This window comes from Silurus meridionalis, chromosome 5 (assembly GCF_014805685.1).
Source record: "Silurus meridionalis isolate SWU-2019-XX chromosome 5, ASM1480568v1, whole genome shotgun sequence".
Taxonomy (NCBI): domain Eukaryota; kingdom Metazoa; phylum Chordata; class Actinopteri; order Siluriformes; family Siluridae; genus Silurus; species Silurus meridionalis.
In genome coordinates, this window is record NC_060888.1 from 15,366,788 (window position 1) to 15,391,359 (window position 24,572).

At 36.8% G+C, this 24,572-nt stretch overlaps 2 protein-coding genes and 3 non-coding genes across 6 annotated transcripts in view; all 5 read left to right on the top strand.

The window, feature by feature from the left end:
• The first annotated feature begins 2,603 nt into the window (after positions 1-2,603).
• rbmx (RNA binding motif protein X-linked) lies at positions 2,604-7,841 on the top strand. 2 transcript variants are annotated; one of them, XM_046849713.1, is made up of 10 exons: positions 2,604-2,761; positions 3,712-3,828; positions 4,100-4,206; positions 4,396-4,558; positions 4,745-4,858; positions 4,969-5,086; positions 5,163-5,297; positions 5,379-5,470; positions 5,969-7,637; positions 7,708-7,841. In XM_046849713.1, the coding sequence occupies exons 2-9, from the start codon at positions 3,720-3,722 to the stop codon at positions 6,259-6,261; spliced, it is 1,131 nt and encodes a 376-aa protein (XP_046705669.1). In that variant the 5' UTR covers positions 2,604-2,761; positions 3,712-3,719; the 3' UTR covers positions 6,262-7,637; positions 7,708-7,841. The 2 variants fall into 2 exon arrangements, with proteins under 2 accessions (XP_046705669.1, XP_046705670.1); XM_046849714.1 differs by having other exon boundaries at positions 7,530-7,637.
• Positions 3,951-4,024, top strand: LOC124386672. Its single transcript, XR_006925993.1, has one exon. It is a non-coding gene; the product is annotated as a small nucleolar RNA SNORD61 (small nucleolar RNA).
• LOC124386673 lies at positions 4,235-4,310 on the top strand. Its single transcript, XR_006925994.1, has one exon. It is a non-coding gene; the product is annotated as a small nucleolar RNA SNORD61 (small nucleolar RNA).
• Positions 4,611-4,682, top strand: LOC124386671. The gene has a single exon (XR_006925992.1). It is a non-coding gene; the product is annotated as a small nucleolar RNA SNORD61 (small nucleolar RNA).
• A 153-nt stretch (positions 7,842-7,994) lies between the features above and the next one.
• The window catches only part of arhgef6 (Rac/Cdc42 guanine nucleotide exchange factor (GEF) 6), a 37,959-nt gene continuing 21,381 nt past the window's right edge, over positions 7,995-24,572 (top strand). The window contains exons 1-8 of the mRNA XM_046849716.1: positions 7,995-8,291; positions 9,409-9,492; positions 12,761-12,845; positions 16,881-16,993; positions 17,086-17,290; positions 20,091-20,161; positions 20,275-20,369; positions 22,213-22,308. Coding sequence (XP_046705672.1) covers positions 8,127-8,291; positions 9,409-9,492; positions 12,761-12,845; positions 16,881-16,993; positions 17,086-17,290; positions 20,091-20,161; positions 20,275-20,369; positions 22,213-22,308 — 914 coding nt within the window. The 5' untranslated portion in view covers positions 7,995-8,126. The remainder of the gene's footprint in view (positions 8,292-9,408; positions 9,493-12,760; positions 12,846-16,880; positions 16,994-17,085; positions 17,291-20,090; positions 20,162-20,274; positions 20,370-22,212; positions 22,309-24,572) is intronic.

Genomic DNA, 24,572 nt, shown 5'->3' on the forward strand with positions numbered 1-24,572 from the left:
CCAGAAGAAGAAGGAAAACAACAACAGAATAACAGAATAGTTACATTTCATCTTGTGGAATGTATCTTAGATAAGTTTTTGTAATTAATTGTCTATGCTATAACAGTTATAAACCATTTTTAGCATTTAAATCATAAAAAACATTTTTAGATGCATATTAACCATATTTTTAAAAGAATATAGATAGGAAATTATAAAACCAATTTTTCCATTATCTAAACCTAATAGTTATAAGCTAAAGTTTGCACATTATAAGTGTGTTATACTGTATATTTTCTATTGTATATACAGAAAACATATGAAATATTGATTCAAAGTACATAGATATCATTTTACATCATTTAACAAAATCATTTACCTGAAAATATAGGCTAACCTATGCCAGTATAAAGACATCTTATTTTCATCCTTCTGATGCTACATTTCAGTGATGAAATATATTAATTGTTGCTGCACCCAAAAATGACATCATCTATTTATTCTGGGTCTATGTGCTTCAACCAAACACTTTAGGTGGAGCGACACATGTGACACACTTAAATTCCACTCCAAGAGATATATCAGAATGAGCGCTTCCACAAAATAGTTTAAATATCATAGAGGTAGTATGTTTAGAAATTCAGGGGAACAACCTTCTATCAATCTTAATATGAGAGCAGCAACGGGACAACAAGGACCAGCACTGACCAAAGGTGTACGTGACCATGATTACCATTTGTCCTACACTGTCTTGTGTTGTCTTTTGCACTGTCTTGTCTTGCACTGTTTGCACCAGGTCGCACACGATGCACTTTATGTGGCGAGGATAACTTACTTTAGTCCTTAGCTCTGTGTTTATCTGTTATGTAGCTTTATGTTGTTTTATGTTGTTTTATGTAGCTCCAGGTTCTGGAGTAACATTGGCTCATTTCACTGTGTACTGCATCAACTATATATATGGTTGAAATGACAATAAATGTTGTTTGACTTGACTCGACTCGATATTTAAACGGTACTAACACCTGACCATTTGGGGGGCAACACCTATAACAATACCAAACAAAGGAGTATGTGACCATGATTACCATTTGGGCCGTTACTCAATGCTTACCCTTAATTTGCATTTAAAAGCAAATCCGATTTAGATTACCAGCAGGAAATACTGTATAAAATATTCAAGCAGGAATCAATGTGTTCTTTTTTTCCCTGTGTTCTTTTTGACTTTTGGTGCTCACAGTATCTTGCGATTGTTAATTACCTTGATTAATATTTATATAACTTCTGTACAATTATACATACAATGTACATATTACATATTGTAATTTTTTATACCACTCATTCTGTAAACATCTGCACTACTGTTTTATTTATGTGTATCTTTATATAACTTACAGTACATCCTGTCTAATATTTATTTACATTAAATGTACATGTATATATATTTACATGCTGTACATACATGCATATTTATCTGCACTGGTCAATTTGCACAATTGCTACTATTTGCACCTCTGGTAGATGATAAAATGCATTTCATTTCTGTGTACCTGTACAATGCAATGACAATAAAGATCTATCTATCTATCTATCTATCTATCTATCTATCTATCTATCTATCTATCTATCTATCTATCTATCTATCTAATTAATTATTTGCAAGTGTGTGCCATGTGCAATGCAATCCTCACTAGGGCATCATCAGTGTATCTGTATTAAGCCCCTAGGCAGCACATATGTGGTGTAGCACTTCGTCTGGTGAGACCACTAGCAACACAACACTGGCATCAGCGCACTCAATCTGCTTGTTATTAATCATGTGAGCCAGAACGCATGCCACTGATTTCTGGCTCAGAAGGCTTTCTTGGCTCCTTTGCTGTGTTTATTAGATGTCGCAGGACAAGGGTGTTTGTGCCTAGCAAGATGTTTAGGCTGTAGTTCTTGGGCTAGACCTATCTTTGAAGTATGCAGGGTCAAAGTCTGCCAGCTGAGCACACTGTGTTCAGCACAGTTGCTATCCAGTTCAGACACCATGTCGTTAGCATACAGAATGCAGTGAGCATACAGCTGGTGTCTGCCTTGCACTTTTTAAGGAGTTGTATGTGCACAGTTGTTGCATCATTGCTGTTGTGGCCAACTATTTTTTTGTAATTAAGAACTATGTGGGATAACTGACATAAGTGAGGAGAAAAGAGGTATATTCTAAAATATTTTGAGTAAATCAGCGATCAGATGGTATAAATATAAAATATAATATAATATCACACACACACACACACACACATATATATATATATATATATATATATATATATATATATATATATATATATATATATATATATAATCTTAATCATCTTTATTACGTTGAGTGGTTTTATGTTCAGCATGGTCGAGATATGTATATATATGTATATATATATACGTATATGTATATATATACGTATATGTGTGTGCGTGTGTGTGTACTTTTAATGAATTTTTAGATTTTTTTCTAATGAGCTGTTCTGTATATTTATTTATTTCTGCATGTCCACGTTTATTTATTTTTTCCTTCAGTTTACCGGTTTCCATACCAGGGTGTACCGCAGATATCAACTTTTACGTGCGAGACTGTTCGTCGAGTTTTGCGCATGCGTCAACGCGTGCGCATGCGAGTTGAGGCTTAGTGTGGCAACTTTTCACGACGTCAACTTCTCTCGTGACCCCGGGTGGGCCGTCTGAATGATTAGAGAGCGTGAGGTCCTGTTCTGATTCTCCTGTTCAGCGTGGTCGACGTGTTCAGGTGAGTGTTTTGTATATGCGCGTGAACATCTCTGGTTATATTGATTCTAGCATGGTTTTTTTTAACGAATAAGCGCTGTAATATAGTAAAGTTGTTTGAAAATAGTACTGTTGAACATGCAGCAGATTCCCAGTCTCCTCGCTAGTCCGCTCCATGCTTTTCTAACCAGCATGCTAGTAGACTACACTAAAGAGCAAATCCAGGGCACAGCCGTTGTGTTGTTTAACAGGTCGTTTAGTAGACGAACACGACTTAAAACCATCAGCACATTGGCCACGGTGGTTCTAATTGGTGTAGAAAACTGAACAGTGGGAGCCGTAAAGAGCATGGCGTGTAAAAGGGTTCACACAGCCAGCAGCATCCGCCATTTTGTGAGTCACGTTAACCAAACAGCCGGCTGAAACTAGGTGCTATTTGCTTGCTAATTTGATTTGGGTTTTTTTGGGGCGACTTTTAGGTTCCATTGCCTCGTAATTCAGTGTGCAGTGTTGTTTTGTCGCCAATATTTTCTTAAATGTTTAGGGAACGTTGCTTATTGTGAAAGCGATGTCGTATAGCCCAAAGCTAACACGTTCGCTAACACGCCAAATTGTACAGGTACAGACGGAGCTCATTAACATAAGTACTAAACTCTTTTTTTTCTGTTTCTATGCGATTCTGTTAAGAATAAAACACCGTGTTCACTGTCTCTGAAAAACAAGCCATGTTTTAGGACTCACTGTTCAGAACCACAAAGTTCTTGAAATAGGACCCTTGAAATCTGTGGTCGGTTTCTACCATTGTACCTAATAATGTTCCTACTATAGACACACACAAGTACTATGACTCAGAACTACTCCCATAGACTTTATACATGTTTATATATCATTTCAATTTATTATATGCAAAATCTACCATTATTTTATTTTTGTTTCATTATTTTTAAATTTTTTATGTATATATGCTTTTAGAGTTGACTATGGCAGAGGCAGACAGACCTGGAAAGCTCTTCATCGGTGGATTGAATACTGAGACTACAGAGAAAGCTCTTGAAAGCTATTTCAGCAAATTCGGCCGGATATCTGAAGGTAATAATTGAAATTCAAACCAAATGATGCAGCCTGAAACAAACCCCGGTACGTTTTAGTCTATGACACAGCCGGCTATTGAATATAATTTTGTACTTGGGAAGCAAATTCGCACCTTGTGAGCTGTGATGAACAATTTTCAAATTGATCCACGGAGTGAAAAAACATTGAATTACCTCTGAGAAGTTCTGAGCTCGCAGTATCGCAGTTGCTGTCGTTTTGCAATTGAAATGGTTTGCTCTTAACACTTTTTGCACTTTGCACCGAACAGTTCTGTTGATGAAGGACCGCGAGACAAACAAGTCCAGAGGATTCGCGTTTGTGACTTATGAGAATCCCGGTGATGCGAAGGATGCGGTGAGGGAAATGAATGGAAAGGTAAGAGCCAGATAAATTATGGTCGTATGCTGTGATGATGCTTTGTGGCAATGATCAGTCTGAACTGATTTTATCACGAATGTCCTCTGAGAAGTACTGAGCATACTTGCATACATTGCGTCTTTTATTTGATCTAGAGATTGTAGTTTTAGCGTATAAATATTTACCGTGAGCCCTTTGTTTTCCAAGGCCCTGGATGGCAAACCCATCAAAGTAGAACAGGCCACAAAACCCCAGTTTGAGTCAGCTGGCCGTCGAGGTCCTTTGTCGATGCATCCACGAAGGGGTTCCCCTCGAGGGCCACGTGGATCTAGAGGGGGTCCTGGGGGAATGCGGGGACCACCAAGCAGAGGTATGAATCAAATGGTTTCAGATTTCCCCTTATTTATTTTAATTACATGTGGGCTGTGATGATTTTTATATGATTTGATCCATTGGAGCTGATTTTTTCACTTACTCTAAGAAGTACTGAGCCTGAATGTGTGTATATTGTATGTCTGTTGGTCTGCAAAGTATTGTGATAACGTAGGGATTGTAGAACCATTTTTTAAAGGTATGTCGTCCAGAGGGCCCCCCCAAAAAAGAGGACCACCAATGCGCAATGGAGGGCCACCACCAAAGAGACCAGCACCATCTGGGCCAATGGGCAGACGTAAGCAATTTCCGTTTCATTTATTGCTTTTGTTTAGTTGGTTTTGTTCTATTTTGCTTTTTGTCAGTTCTGTATTTCACTATTAATTTTTAATTTATTTTGTTTTGCAGCCCCAATGTCTAGGGATCGAGATCCTTATGGTCCCCCTCCTCCTCGTCGAGATTCAGTTATGTCAAGGAGGGATGACTATCCATCACCACGTGATGATCACTACAGTGTCAAAGACAGGCAAGTCACACAAATTAACTACAACTGAGTGACTTGGCCTGTATCTTGGTGTGTCTCACAATCCATGCTTGTATAGCTATTCTAGTCGAGACTACATGAGCTCAAGGGACAGCCGGGACTATGGCCCTCCACCACGTGATTATTCTTATCGTGACTATCCGTCCCAGTCCAGTTCCAGAGATGATTACATACCAGTGTCTCGAAACTATAGGTATAATATGGTTTTTCCACCTCTTTCTTTTTGTAAGACAAAAAGTTGTACAACTCTGAGTGACCCCTTTTCTGCCTACAGTGATCGTGACAGTTATGGGGGAAGTCGTGAACCTAGAGGCTATATGGAGAGAACAAGTGGAGGCTCCTACAGGGAAACCTATGATGGTTACGGTAAGATACCAAACTTTAGTGTTCCGTAAAAGAGCTTAAGGATGTACCCAAACAGCGCTGTGTGCACCTGGGACAAGACGGCCTCATGTCAATCCGAATAGTCGATGGTACCATCAAAGTCCTTTCGATTCAAGTTGTACAATTTCAGAATCACACTCAACAAGAAATCCCTCATAAGATTTTTCCTCCTCCTTTGAGACATTCCAAGAGCCCAATCTAAATCAAACGAGAAGCAAAGTGGTCAAGCTACAATCTATCCTTTTGACCGTATTCCTTAAGGAAACCAGTTGAACCAAAATGCTAACTTGGTTTAGTTCATAAATCCAGAGCTCCAGATTCATTCGCAATTAAATCATGGAATACTTGAGTGCTAATGGTCCTGATCTGTAAATCATTCATACCGGCCATGAGGAATATATTTAGGACTGTGGGCACTTGACAACTTGCTCAAAAAATGTCTGTGAATTTTGCCAATTACATGACCCGTTGACCCTGCAGGTAACTCACGCAGTGCCCCACCCTCAAGGGGCCCCCCTCCATCCTACGGTGGGAGTGGTGGAGGCAGTCGCTATGACGACTATGGCAGCAGTTCCAGGGATGGCTATGGCAGTCGCGACAGTTACGCCAGCGGTCGGAGTGAGTCGTACTCTGCTAGCCGTGCCGAGCGCCCGGCCAGGCAAGACCTCGAGAGAGGCTACCCTCCTCGCCAATACAGCAGCTCAAGCCGAGGCGCACCTCGGGGTCGTGGAGCTAATCGAGCAGATAGAGGAATTAACCGAAGTCGGTACTGAAATGGACTCTGTGCTGGATAAGGGTTAGGTCATATTGTGAGACAGCGGAGAGGCTACATTTTTAACTTCTAGATGAACATTAATTAAGCTTTGGTTTCAATTTGTACACATCCATGTGAGTGTAACGATTTGTTTCTCCCCCCCGCCCATCTCACAGTAAATAGTACTGTTGCCAATTTAAGTGATGAGTGTTTAGTTTTGTGCCCTAGTGATGTTAAAACCGTGCAATGCCCGAGTATTGTTTTCATTTATCAATAAAAGTTTTTATAAAAACGTTCATGCCCCACTCATGTTCGAAGAGGACCCACGTAAATGATGAAAACTCGGTTCTTCGCCTCATTCATGGTGAGGGAAAGCTTAAGATTAATCCATATCAAATTATGTGGAGAATCTTGTTGACAATGTTCAGTCTATTAAGAACGAGACCATGACTTTGCCAAACTCTTTATCAGTATAAGTTTTCCTCAGTGCAAATGGATTCCTCTTCACAAAGCCTAAACATTGACGGCTTGCAACGACCAAACCAAAGACAAGCAATATGCAGGAAACAATCCAACACCAGATTAAACCTGACATCAGCTGGTAAGCAAAGCAAACCCTTTTGTCTCTGGTCTAAGTGAACTTGACTCAGTGGTATGAGTGATCTCAACTTCAGGTTAGTTAACACACCATCTTTATCCCTTCTGGCCTTACAGATGATAACCTGCAATCTAACCCCGTACAATTATTCCATGCTTGATCCAAAACAAACAAAAAAAAAAAAAAAAAACAAACAAGACAAAAACCTGCCTGCAACCAAAGGAGTATTTTTGTTTAAAAAAGAAAAAAAAAAGAGAAAAAAAAAAATCAGTGGATCATTTGAATTTAAAGGCCCATAGACTCAGGAATGAATGACACATGGATTTCCAACTCTCCACCACAACATTGCAAGTGACACATGGCATTTTAAGGATATTAAGATGAAGCCTCCCACCTCTGGACTATTTCTTCAATGTAGTATTAGTCCATCTAATTTCAAATCATATCCAAACCATTGTCAGTGGAACCCTATTTTAGATGTTGCCTTAGTATTTAACAAAAGCCAAAACCGCTCACAAGCATGCCCATTCTAACAAAGAAGAAGCCTGGAAAAGCCACTTCTAATATTCAGCCTGGAAAATAACTGGAAGCCAGTCAGTTTGGATCCTGATGCAATAAATTATGTACATTTTAATAGAGATATATTTATGACTTGAGCAGTATATTAATCAAAATTTTTCTTGTTGCAGGATGACCATAACAAAAGAGCTTGATCAACAGGACTAGAGCATGAAGTTCTTCAGTGCTGATCTGTGCTTGGTTGTAGCAGAATATGCAAAATGTCTAGCAGTTTGCAGGTACATCTACAGACACATTCGTACATTACGAACGGTTTCCAGTTTCTCATTTCTTGTTTCTGGTTTTCAGATCCAGATCGGATGCGGCCCCGCTTAAGTGAGTTCTTGTGATGGAACAGAGTCCACGTCTACAGAGGCACTTTTGATGGGATGTGTGTTGGGGGTTGCTTACCTTTTTAAATAAAAGTTTGCACTACTTTTAAATGTGTCTGTTTGTTCATTGAAGGGCAATATTTGATTACATTAAGCCAAAACAAAATACAGTCTATATATAACATGAAGGAAAGACAAACTATTTTCTCAAACTTTAAGCATGATAAGGAGTTGCACTCGATGTGCATGCAGTTCTTTGGGTAAATGAGGGTGGCGGGATGTTCAATATCCTCTTGCTGAGCAGTCAGGGTTCCGCAAAGCAGAGTTGTTGCGGATGTGGGCAGCAGCAGCAGTGCGCAGCGGCCTGTGTGCTGCAGCAGCGCGGCCCGATCAGCCATGAACCCGGAGGAGCAGACTGTAACCTGGCTTATCTCGCTAGGAGTGCTTAATTCCCCTAAAAAGAACATCGCGGACCCGGAGGGATTTCTCAAAACGTCACTTCGAGATGGCGTTGTCTTGTGCAAGCTCATGGAGCGACTGGTGCCGGGATCTATTCTAAAGGTAACGCGATTCCGGAAGCTGAAGGATGACTAATGTGTTTACTACCCTTGCGATTACTTTTAGCTGTACGCATAAACAAACTGATTAAGAATGTAACGGGACTGTGATGCTACACATCAAACAGTTCAACCGCCCGGATAAAGTACAACATGCGCATATTATATGGGGGTGAAATGCACGCAGTGTTTGTATTCTAGATAAGAAAAGTGAAAAAGAAAAAAACCGCCCAGTATAATTGCGATGTAAACTCTGACTTCCTGCATGGGGACAATGTTCCGCATTCTCTAACGTCCTCGTCTTCTCCTGCCGTCTGTATCGTGTTACACTGTAACAAAGCGTGTCCTTTCTAGCGGCAACTGTCCCACTTTGTCAACTTACAGGCTTTATATATATATATATATATATATATATATATATATATATATATATATATATATCATTTATTATGCATTACAATGACTCCGTGATTGCATAGCTTCACATTCAATAATGCTGCAAGAACAACTCATTTCACACAAGCTTTGTTTAACGAAGGTTTTTAGTTTGGGGGGGTTTTCAGCACTAGTTAGTGTGTTGAATGTGTAAATAGTCCACCACTGCACACTACATGCCATAAAGGCCTGATGTAGTAGAAGGCGTCAGGGTTTTTTTTTACGTTGCTGAACACAAACTGAAAGCAGTGCAATATCTAATAGAGGATAACAGCTATTCCGGTGTAGTTGTTTTTACGCTGTAGTCCCTCGTTCATGTGTCCATACTTGTCGCCAGAGAGCCTGAGCAAATCGTCACTTCCTCCACTAAGCTCTTTTTCTCCTCCTCTGGTACGACGAAGAAACAGGGCTGTGAGTTTTTAGGGCAAGAGTAAAGAGTTTACGCTGACAAGAATAGCGAAATACTTTTGCACCTTAAAACACAGGGGGGGACATAAAAACAGTGCTGTGACCCGTCTTTTGCGGTGTTAAACAACAATCCGGAGTAATACGTGCGATCGGCTTGTGCTCTTTCTCAGCTTGAAGGATAGCACGATACCGCCCTGTATATCCCCCCTACTATAGTTAGTATTACTATTTTTTTTTTTTTTTTTAATTTATATATATATATATATTTTTTTTTACAGTATTGTCCTGATCCTAAATGTGAAACCGACTGCCTTAGCAACATTCGGGAGTTTCTGAAAGGATGCGTGACTCTGAAGGTTGAGGTAAGCTGTCATTGCACTTTATTCCAACATCATATTCCTGCAGAAATACAATCAGAACTGATCATTTCCTAATCTCCTCTGCATATATATACATACAAGTCTATACTAAAAAAATACGTCATCATTAAATCATTTGAGATAATATAAAAAAAAAATTGTTTTTGGATATCATTGCCATTGCTCTGCAGGATTTATTTCTCGGTGTATATAAACATTTCTTATAATATTTTTGGTAAAAATTTTTTGTTGAACTGTCTAGATGGTAAACCTTCAACCATCTTCAACCTCAATCATGCATATTTGCAGTTGGAGGTACCAGTAAACAGATAAAGAGAAATACTTTAGCATTGCAAATGATCGAAATGTACTGCGTTCTTATAGCTTTATCACTGATATTTTTTTCTTTTTTTAAAGTTTAACTGCTCACAGCCTATTTATGTACATCTTTATCATCTGCAGGTCTTTTTGCTTACAAAATGAGTGTATGGTTTATTATACAAAACTTTTTTCCTACTCATGGAACATATTTTGGAAATATAAGAACTTTGCAAGAAGCAATTTGCAAGATTGAGTCTAAAATGCAGCCAGCTCTGGATTTTACATATTAAAACATGAACAAAATGAGCAGGAATTGTGGCGAAACACCTCATTTGTTTAATATTGCTACATGCTTGTGTTATTTTTGAGGCTTGCAGTTTTCTCACTGGGTTCATGTGTAACATGTCCAGGCAGCACTGTCACCTGGAAGGTGAGGTTGGACTAGCAGTGACACGTAAGGATTTTAAGGCGCTGTATCGTAATAGCGCTCTGCCAGTAATGAAAACATTTATATTTGCAAGTTCTCTTCACACACAATATTTCTCATGTCCCTGCACTCATTAGTATCATCTGCCTGTTTCTTAAAGTGCTTCCAAAATTGAACACAGTCATAGAATTGTGACGCTGTAATGCAGGTAGACCTCATCTTATAAATGCAACATATGAGACTTGATGCAAAAAGGCTTATCACCTGCTGCTCACAGAAGATGTGAACCATGTGACTGGACAAAGAAGTCACTTACCCAACTTTCGCTTCTGCTTTTTTGGGGAAGCATTTTAAAGCGGAAGCAAAGTAAAAGTAGTTCAAAAGCTGTCTTATTTGTTAAACATCATGTACATTTAGTTTCTTTCAATTTGATATTCATATTAAGTGTTTAGGTTATTACTGTGTTGTGCATGTTTGCCTAATCCGGCTGGTACACCTAATTATTAGTGTACATGAAACTGAAAGGCTAAAGACATTTTGTTTCAGTATTAATAATAAACTAAATGTGTTGCAAAATTTCAGCATAAAAATCTGTTTAGTACAAATTCTGGGTTTTTCAAAAAGTACAGTATCTACATAGGAGAAATGAAAACACAAGCAAAATATCTACCAAAATGTACATCATATGCATCATAGTATTTATCATTTTTCCCCAGAATGCCTGTAAGAATGCCTTTGATAAGAGATGTGTGTGGAAAGTGGTAGCTCAGCAGTTAAGGCTCTGGTTTATTGATTGAAAGGTTGGTAGTTCAAGCCACAGCACTGCCAAGCTTTTACTGTTGGGCTCTTAAACAAGGCCCTTAACCCTCTGGTGTGCTGTATCATGGCTGACTTTGCGCATTGACCCCAGCTTCCTACTAAGCTGGGATATGTGAAGAAAGAATAATGTAATATGTGAGAAGTATAAAGCATCAGCACTGTTAGATTAAATTACAGTGTGTTTTGTTAATAATATAAAATTGTGCAAAAACAAAAGTATTTATTTTGGTACATCCTGAATTATTAATTTGCATTTGGACTGTTTTAGATCAGGGTTTTGGCACGTTTTCCACCGAGGCATACAAATAAACCATTGCCATTCTTGACCTCCATATTCAAGTCTAGAAAGTAATCATCCTATATATAGTCTTATTATATATGCAATATTTTTGCCAAAATCTGATTCCATTTCATACTTAACCACTGCTTATTTTGTTATACCAATATTGTCAGCTCATCCAGATGGTAGCATGAAGTAAATCAATAAGTTAAAAGTCTCACATCTGGTCACTTTTCTTTAAAGCTACTGTGTACTTTGCTTTTGTTGTTTCTTTCAAGTCAGGGTTTCATTTGCTACCATGTGCTTTGTTCGCATTCTTGTGCTTGCATTTAAATGCATTGTTCATAATTTAAAATTAAATACTAAAATTGCATCGCATTGGAAATTAAGTTTTGGGGTTTTTTTTCTTTAAATGTAGTTACTTAGAAGAACATAACACACACTCTATAAGTGTGATAAATTCGTTTATAATGATTAACTTACTGGAATGAAAGGGTGGAGATAAGCAATACAATTTACTAGTAAATTCCAAGAATCCACCTTTTTGTAGTCTAGCGTTTGATAGCGAGTGCTAAATCGCAAGCTGCTGATGAATGGATAAAATGAGAGGTACACATCCCGGAACACATAAAACAAAACAAAAAACATAAAAAAACAAAACAAAGGACTGGCAGTAAGTGGGCCTAAAGATAGCATCTCTAAAATGTAGAAAGGGCCAGAACAGTCATCTTCCTAGCCGGAGGGAAGGAACCGAGAAATGTAATTTGGCCATGGAAGTCATGCATTTATTTTCAACTTCTTTAGATATTTGATGTTGGTTTAACTGTGTGCTAAACATTCAAAATATTTAAAATGATTCACTTTTCTTAGTCTCATTAGGATCTATAGTGAGTAAAGGCACAGAGAATTTTACACTGGTTTGAAATTTGATTGATTGTTGAAAACTAATGGTACTGGACATTTAGTTAGAGGAAATGCTAAGTAGATGTGGGTGAAGTGTGAAATGTTCTATGTGAAGTCTTCATAGTGCTCTATCTCTGTCATAACCAAAGTAACTTGCAAACAATAAGCTGATTCTCTGAGCACATGTCGTTTAATTCTTCATCTTGTCTTGTGCAAAACTGCTAAAGGGTTTATTTTTTGCAGATCAGAAGACTGATGCACTTCAGTGTACTATATAAAGTCTCTATTTAGGATGTTTAATTTAAAATGTGAAACCTAACCTGTTAGAAGAAAACAGATACAGCGGTCTGGAGACTAAACAACAAAATGAGAGAATGATTTGCAGGCATCTATATTCTTCGAGCTGGTGTTATATTTACAACCCTGTAGAACTTTATATATGTGTGCTTTTCTGACTGAAGCTTTTGTACTGATTCCTGTAATATTTTGTAGGTCTCACTTTATCTTTTGTTTCTTTCTAGGGTTTTGAACCAGAGAGCTTATATACCGGTGAGAATTTTAGCAAGATTCTGTCTACGTTGTCAGCAATAAACATCGCCACTCAAGGTAATTGCGCCAAATCCAACACTATTCAGTGATGTATTTTAGTTATTTGTGTGAAATGGGTGTTTGTCCAAGTTGAGTGACACTGCACTAATTTTGGCATTAGATGAAGCTCGTGCTTATTGTTTCACTCAGAAAATTAAACACTAATGGTCTCTCATAAAGCAAGAAGAGTAGCTCTTTCACAAATGCTACAGTAGTGTTATTAGTGGATCTTCGCTTTAATACCATCAGCTCTGTTTCTTTACAGTATGCTGCAACATATGTTAATATTTAGGTTGAACCTTAAATTACAACTTATTGCTATTACAGATTGAGCTCGGGTTTTTGGTTATGCTACATACCACTATGTTAACGCACTAAACCTCTGGTTGCGTTACTATTAATACCTTTCCTGCAGTTCGCATCCATTACTCAAAAGAATTCCATTGGGCCAGCTGTCTCATCATTTTTTTAAACATACAATTCGTGTAATTCCCTTTGAAGCAAATTACATTTATATGATATGTTTGGTAATTGTAATTCATGTGTGTATGGGGTAGATTGGTCAGTGGTTAGGGTGGTTCTAGAGGGTGTGTGAACTATGGAGTCTAGTAGAACTAGTTTGATAATGAAGGGTTTTAGGCTACAAGTCTCATGTATGTAAAACAGTCGATAGCGTCCTTCTTCCCTGTGCATCATGTGAGCGATTGAATCTGATCCTTTTTTCCTGTGTGATTATTTCTGTGCAGGTTTTGTGGAAATCGAGTAAAAATGCTTAGAGCTCACAAATAAAAAATGCTTAGATCTCCTAAAAGTACAGATTAAGTGCTTCATATATATTTTAAAATGTATTTCAGACTTTATTCATTAAAGATCTGAAAGTGGAAATTCATAGCTTGAGTGCATTTGCATGCATGTGACTGGAATTTTTAGCCTTGCCCTGCTTTGACACTATAATGTTAGAGGGCTTTCTTGCACATCCATCCTTCCCAAAGTCCCCCACAGCATTCCAGCTCCATTTAGATTCGACCTTTGACTCTGCTCTTCCCGAACTCTCCATATGATGTTTCATTTGTACTGTGTAGATTTGCTTAAATGTCTGGTCTTGGTTATTTTGGATTTCAGTTTTTTGCATGCAACTTCACATTTGAGCTGTACTGTTTTCTGGCAGGTTGTGGAATTCACAAATAATCCAATGATATCATGTTGCTTAAGCCCTGACAAATCATCTAAAGAAGGATAAGGATAAAGTGAAAATACACTTGATCCTTCGGTATGGTGTGCTGCTAAGGTGTAGTTAAGACTGTTAAGTAACATAAAGGCTGAAATCTTGGACCTTATCATAAAAAAATGCTAAAGAACTTTTCTCTATACCTCTCATACTGCACCTGTCATAGGAATTAAGCCAATACAACATTTTCTATAGATAACAATAAAATGCAGAGGACAGTCTAAATCTTGTACAATACCTTTTCCCTTTGTGCCTTCTCACAAGTCCCATTGTATATAGTATGTTATAACAGCCACCATTCTTTTAGAAAGGCTTTTGACTAGATTTTAAAGTGTGTGTGGCTTGATACAAGCTTCTTCAGCCACAAGAGCATTATTAAGGTCCGGAACCGATGAACAAGAAGCCCAGTCAGTGCTCCAGTTCATCCCAAAGGTGCTGGGGTCAGGTCTTGTTGCAGGCCACTTAATTCCTGCATACAAACCTTGGCTAACAATGTCTTAGTTTGTGCATAGAGGTATTGTCATGCAGAAATAAAATAAGGCTACTTAGTTCCAGTAAAGCGGAAATCTTAATGCTTCAGAGTTTGTGTCAGGAATTTGGGTAAGAACCACATGTGAGTGTGATGGCCATATAGTGTAGATTACAATGACTTCTCATTGAGCAATTTTTATTCTCTAAATTTGCATTGCTTTTTAAAATTAGTGGAAAAAATTTATATTTATTGTTAGCATTAAAACAGTAATATGCACTGGGCAAGAATGTAGTAAGTCATTGGTGTGGAAGGAACAGGCATATGTGCTTCTTCATATGGGTAGTACATTGTGTTACTCTATAGTTTCCGAATGGTATCTGGGGATTCCCATGAAGCATAGATGGGGTATGTGATAGTGATTGTGTTTTTTCCCACCAGTTGAAGAACAATAACTGCATTACATTTTTCATGTGTACAGCACTCAGCATTTCACTTTCATCTGTCATTATTTACAGTGTACGTATATACAGTATGAAGAGTAATACAGATTAATTTCATAGAGACTTTCTCCATCCTGCACAAATAAACATAACACTGTTCTCCAAAATCGTGTGCTTTGATTTTGGATCCCTACTATGTTAGAACTTTCCCTCAGCGTATACCGTTTTTTTTGTTGTTTTTTTTAAGTCTGGGTGAACTGTATAAACAGTCATGTGACACTAATCTCTGAGGCTAGAGTGATGAGAATCAAAACCCACCATTATCACAGCTGTTATATTTATCATTTACGTTATGATGTAACGTGTTGAATTCAAACTCAATTACTTATTAAATCAATAGATTAGATTAAAATGTAATTTCTAATAGTTGTGTGTGCTGTGTTTGCACAGTTTAGGAATTAAAAGCTCAGTAACGCTAATCAGGCATCAAAATATAATTGTACATGTTTATATAATGAGCCTAATAGTTTGTTTTTAAAACAAATATATAAAATGTTAAGCTTTATTCAGTAAAGATAGTAAAAGGATCTGCACATCCTTGTAAGCATGGTTAAGGAGCTCCCTGGTTGCCAAAAAAAAATGGATTGCCCCCTGCAAGTGTGAATGGGCCTCACATTCAAATTACAGCAGCTGCCCAGTTCTGCTCTGGCCAACAGACAGTTGTTTATTGAGCAGTCTATTTGAGCAACTGACTGCATCTGCATAAGCACATGGATTCTGTGCTCTTTTTGCTCACAGCCTGCTGAGCGGGACAGAATGTGTTACACAAGTCTTTCTCTTTCTTTCACTCTTTATCTCTCTCTGTCTGGCTCATGAGTTCTTCTTTGCACAGAAAAGTGCTCAGTGCAATAGTCTAATTAAAAGTACTAATAGGAATTAATTAATAGGTTATAAATATTTAACTTAATTAGAGTAGCTTTTTTCACCCCAAATTAAAGTCAACAGAAGGAAGAAGAGTCAATTAGTGTGTGTGTGTGTGTGTGTGTGTGAGAGAGAGAGAGAGAGAGAGAAAGAGAGAACTGGCACTCCGTTTTGTCCCCTGGAATTCTCTACAGTGAACAGAAAACTTAATAAACATGTTTCCTTAATCAGGTTTACAACCATATACATTTTTTTTTTTTTGCTGTGTTGAGATGTTCACAAGCGTATTTGCACTCAGATTGTGTAACCAGAGCAGGTGGAGGGCAGCACTATGTGAAAGGGAGAAGTAATCAGGAGGCATGATGGCCCCTGCAGAGCAGCGTTCTGTTCAAAATATGAAACAGAATGCTCTTGCCATCTACAGCTTCAGAACACAGATACAACAAATGTAACAGGCAGAGCACTGCGTTATTCATTATCAGCATGCAGTTCAGGGCACAAAAGCATGAAAGTAGGGCTGTGACTTCTGATGTGCAGGGGGTTTTTTTAGGCACCTGTCTGTAAATGTTTGATTATAGTCTTTCAGATCTTTCAGTCTTGTTGATCCTAAAGGTTATGGACAACCTGAGAAAGGGAAGCGAGAGAATTGTGGAAAGAGTGGTATGAATACAGCTAATAAAAGGTGATTGTCTGAGTATATGGGGGATTGAACAAACCTGAAGTGTAACTGGAAATGACAACAACAAATCACTGTGCTGCTCAGATGTTAGCTTATGAAGAACATGCTGTTTAACCATAGAAAGCTAAGTCAACTGTACTTGCACAAAAATTAAACGCTATTGGATTTTTATATTATCTGATGAACTGTGCTCATAAAATGCTAATCATGTTGATCAAAACAGAAATAATTTAATAGCAATATTCTATAGGCATTTATTCTAACAAATAAAACTCTTTCTCTTTTCCCCTTATTGCCCTCTCCATCTTGCTAGATCGTGGTACTGAGAGGCCATGTCCACAGTCCAGCTCCTCTGCTCCTAGTCTGTCAATTTCGTCATCCTTCAATTCAAAGTCCAAATCCTTGCGGAGACAATCAAAAGCAGTGGTAAGACCTCAGACCAGTGTAAAAGAGTCTGGCTCATAAAAAATCTCAATAATGGCCTATATGTCTAAAGATACAATTTGTGTGCTGTGCAGGAAATGTCAGAAAATGGGGCAGGTGGTCAGCTGGTGGTAAAGGCGCGCTTCAACTTTAAGCAGAACAACGAGGACGAGCTGTCATTCAACAAGGGCGAGCTAATCCATGTAACCCGGCAGGAAGAGGGCGGATGGTGGGAGGGGGCGCTCAATGGAAAGACCGGCTGGTTTCCCAGCAACTACGTCCGAGAGGTCAAACCAAGTGGTAAGTCATCCTGTTATCACTGTCATTCAAAACTTCTATCCACAATACATCATGGTCAGTCTATCAAATTGAGGTCATGGTAATGCAATTTGTCTGATACCAGCTCTTAAGAAATTACACCAGGCCGATTTTGGTTTCTTGATAGTTTGTTCACAACATGCACATAAGTTTGTGGACACCTGAACATTACATTTTTATGTACTGTACTTTTTGACCCCATTTGCTGTTATAATAATCTCCACTCTTCTATAAAGAAGTTCCACTAAATTTTGTAGTGTGGTTGTGGATATTTGTGTTTGTTCAACCACATTGATTTTAAGAAAGTCAGGTTCTGATATAGGGTGAGTAGATCTGGGGTGCAGTCATTGTTTCAATTTATCCCAAAGGGGATTAAAAAGGTAGCGCTCTATAGCAAGCCACTCGAGATCTTCAAGTCAAGTCAAGTCAAGTCAAGTGGCTTTTATTGTCATTTTTACTATACACAGTGGTACACAGTACACAGTAAAAAACGAAACAACGTTCCTCCGGAACCCTGGTGCTACACAAAAACAACAAAACAACATAAAGTGCATCGAGTGCAGCCTGGTGCAAACAGTGCAAACAAAAGAACAGTACAGACAGACAGAGTGCAGACAGACAAGACAAGACAAAAGACAAAAACCAAGTATAGCGCCGACTAGTAAACCTACTGTATACTTACATATACAGTACTGTGTGAGGTGAATGTAAAAACTTCCATTATCTTCCATTCCAACCCAAGTAAACTATATCATCATGGAATTTTGGAACTTTGTGCAACTTTGATTTAAGTCTTCTAGTGCAAGTGAAGGAAAAATGAAAATCTAATTCATCCAAAGACATGCTATACAATTGTGTGCCCCAACTTTGTGGTAACAATTTGGGGAAGAACCACATATTAATGGAAATGTTGTGTATTCCAATACTTTTGTCTGTATAGTATATACTCAGGCTTTACCACACTTAGGGAAATATTAAAAGTTTTTTGATTGGCTGACCTTCATTTCTTCTTCACTTAACTAATTGTTTCTAGAAAAAAAAATAGATGATGTGTCAAGCAAAAAACCAAAGTCTGCATTTTATCTTAGTTTAAATCTGATCTTTGAGGATGAGAGTGTAAATATAAAGATAAAAAATAAAAAAAGGTCATCTCAAATAAAGAAAAAGGTATCTGGTCTTTTTTTTGTGAGATCAGTATATAACAAATATAAGACCATTATGTATATTTTGTAGATACTTAGTATTTTCAAGGTTTAAATAGTTATCTAGTTTTTTCTCTTTTTATTAATACCTGCAAAGTTATCTGACAAGAGATAATTTCAATCGAATTTCAAGCTTAAAATGAGTAATAAATTCATCTAGAAATATGCTTAACAATTTTACGTAGATGTGGGTATGGTATACTGGTAGATAAGTTCAACTGTGTTCATGTATTTTTTGCAGCATGCAGCTTATTTTTGGTGTCCTTTGAGTGTAGATAGGATCTCAGTCAGACTCATTGCCTAAGCATTTTTTTTTCTTTTTTTCAAGAAACAGTGAATAACAACACTCTGGTAACAGTGTCACTTTTGGTAATGCATCTTTGTATTTAGCACTTCATGTTGCACAGTGCAAGCATTGTGCAACAAGGGGCATGCAACAAGTTATTTTCTTTTTTTTCAAATTTATATTCTGATATAAATGGCCTCATAAAATTTGTTAGTGCTGTCACACAATACTGTATTATTAATTCTATTTATTGTATTCTATTATGGTAAAGAGTCCTAATAGAGACATGATGCAAACATGTATATTATTGATATTAGAATATAATATATATTAATATATACTGCTATATTATCGATATTGTTAAATAAAAAAACGGTATCAGTTAAAAGTCTGGACACTCCCCCCTTTTCGATATTTTTTATCATTTTTAACATTGTATGTAAATACTAAACACATCCAAATTATAAAAGAACACATAGAATTGGGTAGTAAGCAAAAAAATGTTAAACAATCCAGAATCAAACCAGAAGTTTTAACTAAATCACCAACATTGTCAGCAGCAAAGCAACCCCACACCGCCTTCTCCATGTTTCTCTGTGGAAAAAACACGTTTTTTAACCAACTCTCTAACAAAGACATGGCAATTAGAACCAAAAATCTCAAATTTAGACTCATCAGACCAAATGATAATCCAATGCAAATTCCGTGTGTTTTTTGGGTACAGCTTTATTCTGCTTGTTGTTCTTCCAAAGTAATGGTTCCTTTGCTGCGATTTGACCATGAAGGCCTGACTCATGCAGTCTCCACTAAACAGTGGATGGCAAAAGATGTGTATCACTTGAACTCTGGGAAGCATTATGCAAATCATTATCTAAGGCTGGTATTTCAAATAAACATATCTTCTGCAGCAGAGGTAGCTCTTGGTTTTCCCTACCTGTGACAGTCCTCATCATGTTCATTATAGCGTTTGATGATTTTGGATACCACACTTAGGGAAATATTCAAAGTTCTTATGATTAGCTGACCATCATTTCTTCTTTACTTAGCTAAATGTTTCTGTTATCAAAACTAAGTTTAGCTACTTTTGGACAGTCTCAAATATAAAACATATTCTGGGTCGTTAACACTTTTTTGTTTACTGCATAATTCCATACACGTTCTTTTATAGTTTGGATGTCTTTAGTATTAATGTTCTTGTTGAAAATAATAAAAAAATAAAGAAAAAACACTGATGGAGAATGTGTATACTGTATATATGTGTTATTTATTGATTTATTGATTTTTTTCCCCCCAGAGAAACCAATCTCCCCTAAAGCTGTAAAGGGGTTTGATGTTCCACAACTGACCAAAAACTACTACAGTGTGGTGAGTTCCCTCGGCTGAATGTGCAAGTCTGAGTGTTTCCGGATGTAAGGTTGGAGTCAGAGACTTCTGGGAAAAGACCACATGCTCATGACATTGTATTGGTTGTGTCTTAGGTGGTGCAAGACATCCTGGAGCATGAGCGTGAGTTTGTAAAAGAGCTGCAGACAGTTCTCACCTGCTACCTGAGACCTCTACAGGCCAGTGACAAGTAAGCAAATAGTTACACAATGTAATATCTAAATCTTTTTTATTATTTATTTAAAATGTACCTGGACCTGTTTATTTGGGTTAGGGTTCTTATGCTGTATAAAATAATTTCTTGGGCACTGAGCATGTAAATTTTTTTTATTAGTTTTTACTAATTATGAATTGCTACCTAAATAGTGTACAATTTAGTAAGATTTTTTTCAAGTAATATATGTAACAGAACTGATATAGATTATCCAACATGATGGGGTATCCTAGCAACAAGTTGATTTAAAGTTTCCTACTAAAAGAGCAGACTTAATTTAACAGTAGAAGCTATTTATGTAACAAAGTGATTATGAACACATGTAATGCATTTTATTTATTTATGCACTTAACTGTGCCTTATCTTTGGTTAAATGTGTTAATTAAGTTAAGTGAAATGGAACAGGCACTCTATAGACCGAAGTATTGGGATACCTGACTATGTGGTTCTTCCCCAAACCTTTACCACAAAATTTGAGGCACACATTTGTACAAGATGTCTTTGGAAGCGGTAGCATAAAATGTTTCTCTTTACCTGAACTAGGATACCAAATCTGTTCCAGCTTGAGTGCCCATGTGCACAATGTCAGCTCTATGAAGATGGTTTACATGGGTTAGAGTGGAAGACCGTGGCCTGCTATAGAGTTCTGACCTCAACCCTGTTGAACACCTTTAGGATGAATTGGAACTCTGATGGCACCCCAGGCCTCCTCACCCTAAATCATTACCTGATTTTGTTATATTTTATTAAAGAACACCTAAATATTAAATCTAGTGGAACATCTTAGAACTTTCTGGAAGAATTGATGTTATTTTAACAGCAAATGGGGACTAAATGTAGAATGGGATGTTCAAAAAGCTCATACAAATTTTATGGTCACAAACTTAAATTGTATGGTGTCCACAAACGTTTGTCAATTTGTTGTATACATGAAAGTGCAGCAGAAAAGCTAAACATGAATTTAAAATATTAGATTTTTACTTTGGACATTCCTATGGAAATATGTTTCTATTATGAAAAACAGTGAAATGTATACTCGAGACTCAAATAGTAAAAAAGGCACAGAGAAACATGAGAAAAGAAAGAATAGAGAAGACATGGGCAGAAAGTGGCATAAATTCATGAAGCTGTGTTTACATGTGCAGCAGTTTTAATATTATTATATATAGTCTTTGTACTATGAAGTTGAGGGCAGAAATTCCTATTTTGGTTGTCATAATGTTCATCAGTGGGTGGAGCAAGTTGCATTCAGCTTTTGACAAAGAAACGGGAGATTGTCCATGTGGGTTTTTACTGTCTTTGTACGCATTTGTAGACACTTCACCAAGTTGCTTTATATTTGCATAAAGATAAACTATTCTTAACTTGCTCATGTTGCTGGACATGCCCGCATCTAGTTGTGAGGAACCGCTGTAGCTTGATATAAGTTGTTACCTCTCATTAAAAATGGATGGTCTTAGATCAGAACACTACAGCTTTAATTCTGACTGTTCTAAAGTACTGAGACATCTTTTATGCTAAATGAGTTTCCTTACAAAATCAGTGTAGCATATCAGTGGAAAACAAACCATTTATGTTTCTACTATAGAGGTCCCTCTGCAGGATGTCACTATGAAAGCATTAAAAAATAATAGTGGAATTGCTGTCTGTGCTGTGATAGAAAAGGTATCAACAGATTCTGTTTTATCAGGTTTAAGAAATCAGCCGTGCTGTGATAGAATTCCAATCAGTGCTATATATCCATATGTGACCTGTGTATTGTTTAATCATTTTGTCAGTAAAACCTCATGTGTAAAATCAATATGTTCACACTGTACAGGGTTTCAAGTGCAGAGAGCAGCAGTTTGTGTGGGAACTTGGAGGAAATACTTACTTTCCAACAGGGACTCTGTGCGACATTGGAGGACTGTAGCAAGTGAGTTTCAACCTAAACATTAATCCTATTCTGCATATGTATTTACTGTCAATTATCATAATTGTGTTATTTAACCTAAGCTATTTCGTTAATTTATATCAAAATAGTATCTGTATTTAATGTAATCCAGCAATAATGGACAATTCAATTCAATGTGTTTAATTCTTTGCAGTTTGGGAGCTGCCAGAAGTCTAAATAAATCTAAATAAATAAATAAATAAATATGCGAGACAAAATTAAAACCTTCATCGCAACACACATTTATTCACAACGTCTTTTCTTCACACAGATATAAAAAAAAAACTCCACAGAAAAATAATTTTTAATCACTATACAGACGTTCCCCACCTTACCAGTTACGTTCTGAATGACCGATAGACAATGAAATTGTTCGTAATTTGTTACTGTTTTTTGTTATTGACTATGCATATCTTCTTGTGATTTAAGAGCTAAAAATACTATCAAATAAACAATAAAACTTACTAAAACAAATCTAAACAATTAAGATACTGTATACAATATTTTGTATTAAGTAATATAAAAAGAATAAAAATTATTTTATAAAAACTTTCCTTAAAAAATTCATTCGACTAGCTAGCAGTGGCTCTCCTCCGCTTTGAATTTTTTCAACTTCGAACAAATTTAACTTTGAGGACAGGTTTGTTCGTATCTGCGAAAGTTCATAAAGTGAATTTTTGTAAAAGTGGGGAGCATCTGTATATTTGTTTTACTGATGCGCCAAATCAATCACTAAAATCCACAATGATGCACACATCCAGCATTTAAAACCGTCAGTGTGGAAACAGCAAAAGTTCCAATTGGTGTCCTGATGATTTACGTAATTTAAAACTCCATAATTACTTATAATTAAAATTTTAAATTTAAAAGTCCTATTTTGTCCTCATGTTCTATGTTGAGTTTGGTTTCACTAATAATAAACATACAATTGCATAAAGCATCCATATTTGTCCATGCCCATGTTGATTAGAGTACTTAAACTTGTAAAGTATTAATTTAAGGTACATTTTGCGTCAATTCATCCGCTTCTCTTCTTACCCTGTTGTGCTATTATTACTCTGGAACAGGGTAAATCTGGACTCATCAGACCACATGACCTTCCTCCGATTGCTCCAGAGTCCAATCTTTATGCTCCCTAGCAAATTTTATCCTTTTTTCCTGATTAGACTCACTGATAAGTGGTTTTGTTAAGGCTACACAGCTGTTTAGTCTCAATACCTTAAGTTCTCTTTGCATTGTGCGTGTGGAAATGCACTTACTATCAGTATTAAACATAGCCGTGAGTTCTACTGTTGTTTTTTAATTATCCAATGGGAGGCTCTTTTATATATGCTTAGTTAAATCCAGGTGGTGACCTTTTTTGGACGGGAGATATATATATATATATATATATATATATATATATATATATATATATATATATATATATATATATATATATATATATATATATATATATATATATATATATATATATATATATATATATATATATATATATATATATATATATATATATATATATATATACATACATACATACAGTTGTGTTCAAAATAATAGCTGTTCAATATCACTAACCAGATCAATCACTGTGTTTGGTAGAAACTTCCCTAATTGACCCTGGCGAGACCTATTCTGAGTGGAACCCGTCTTGAAAAACCTCTGTATGACCCTGGCCACTGTACTGTAACTCAGTTTGAGGGTGTTACCGATCTTTTTATAGTTTAGGCCATCTTGTGGAGAGCAACAATTCTAATTCTCAAATCCTCAGAGAGTCTTTGCCATGAGGTGCTATGTTGAACATCCAGTATGAGCGACTTGTACTCAAAGCACCAAATTTTAACTGCTCTAATTCAAGATGCACAAATTTGTATGATCCTGTCAAGCAGACAAAAACATGAACATGATGAATAGGACGTGTGGCTTTGCATGTATTATCGACATTCAGTTGATATCACTCATTGTGTACTCATTTCTGTTGACAGTTATTTAGACAATAATGGCTGTATGTTGAGTTATTTTCAGAGGACAGTAAATTTATACCGCTAAACAAGCTGCACATTAACTACTCTAATATATTAAAGTTGCGTTTCTATAGTAGTGTCCCTTGAAGATATATACTAAAATGGTTGCTGAAATGTGAGGGGTGTACTCACTTTTGAGATTCTGTAGATCACAGTATGTATAAATAGGGATTGCACAGTCTATGGAATCTCTACAGTGGAGTCAGTAGCAGGATGATT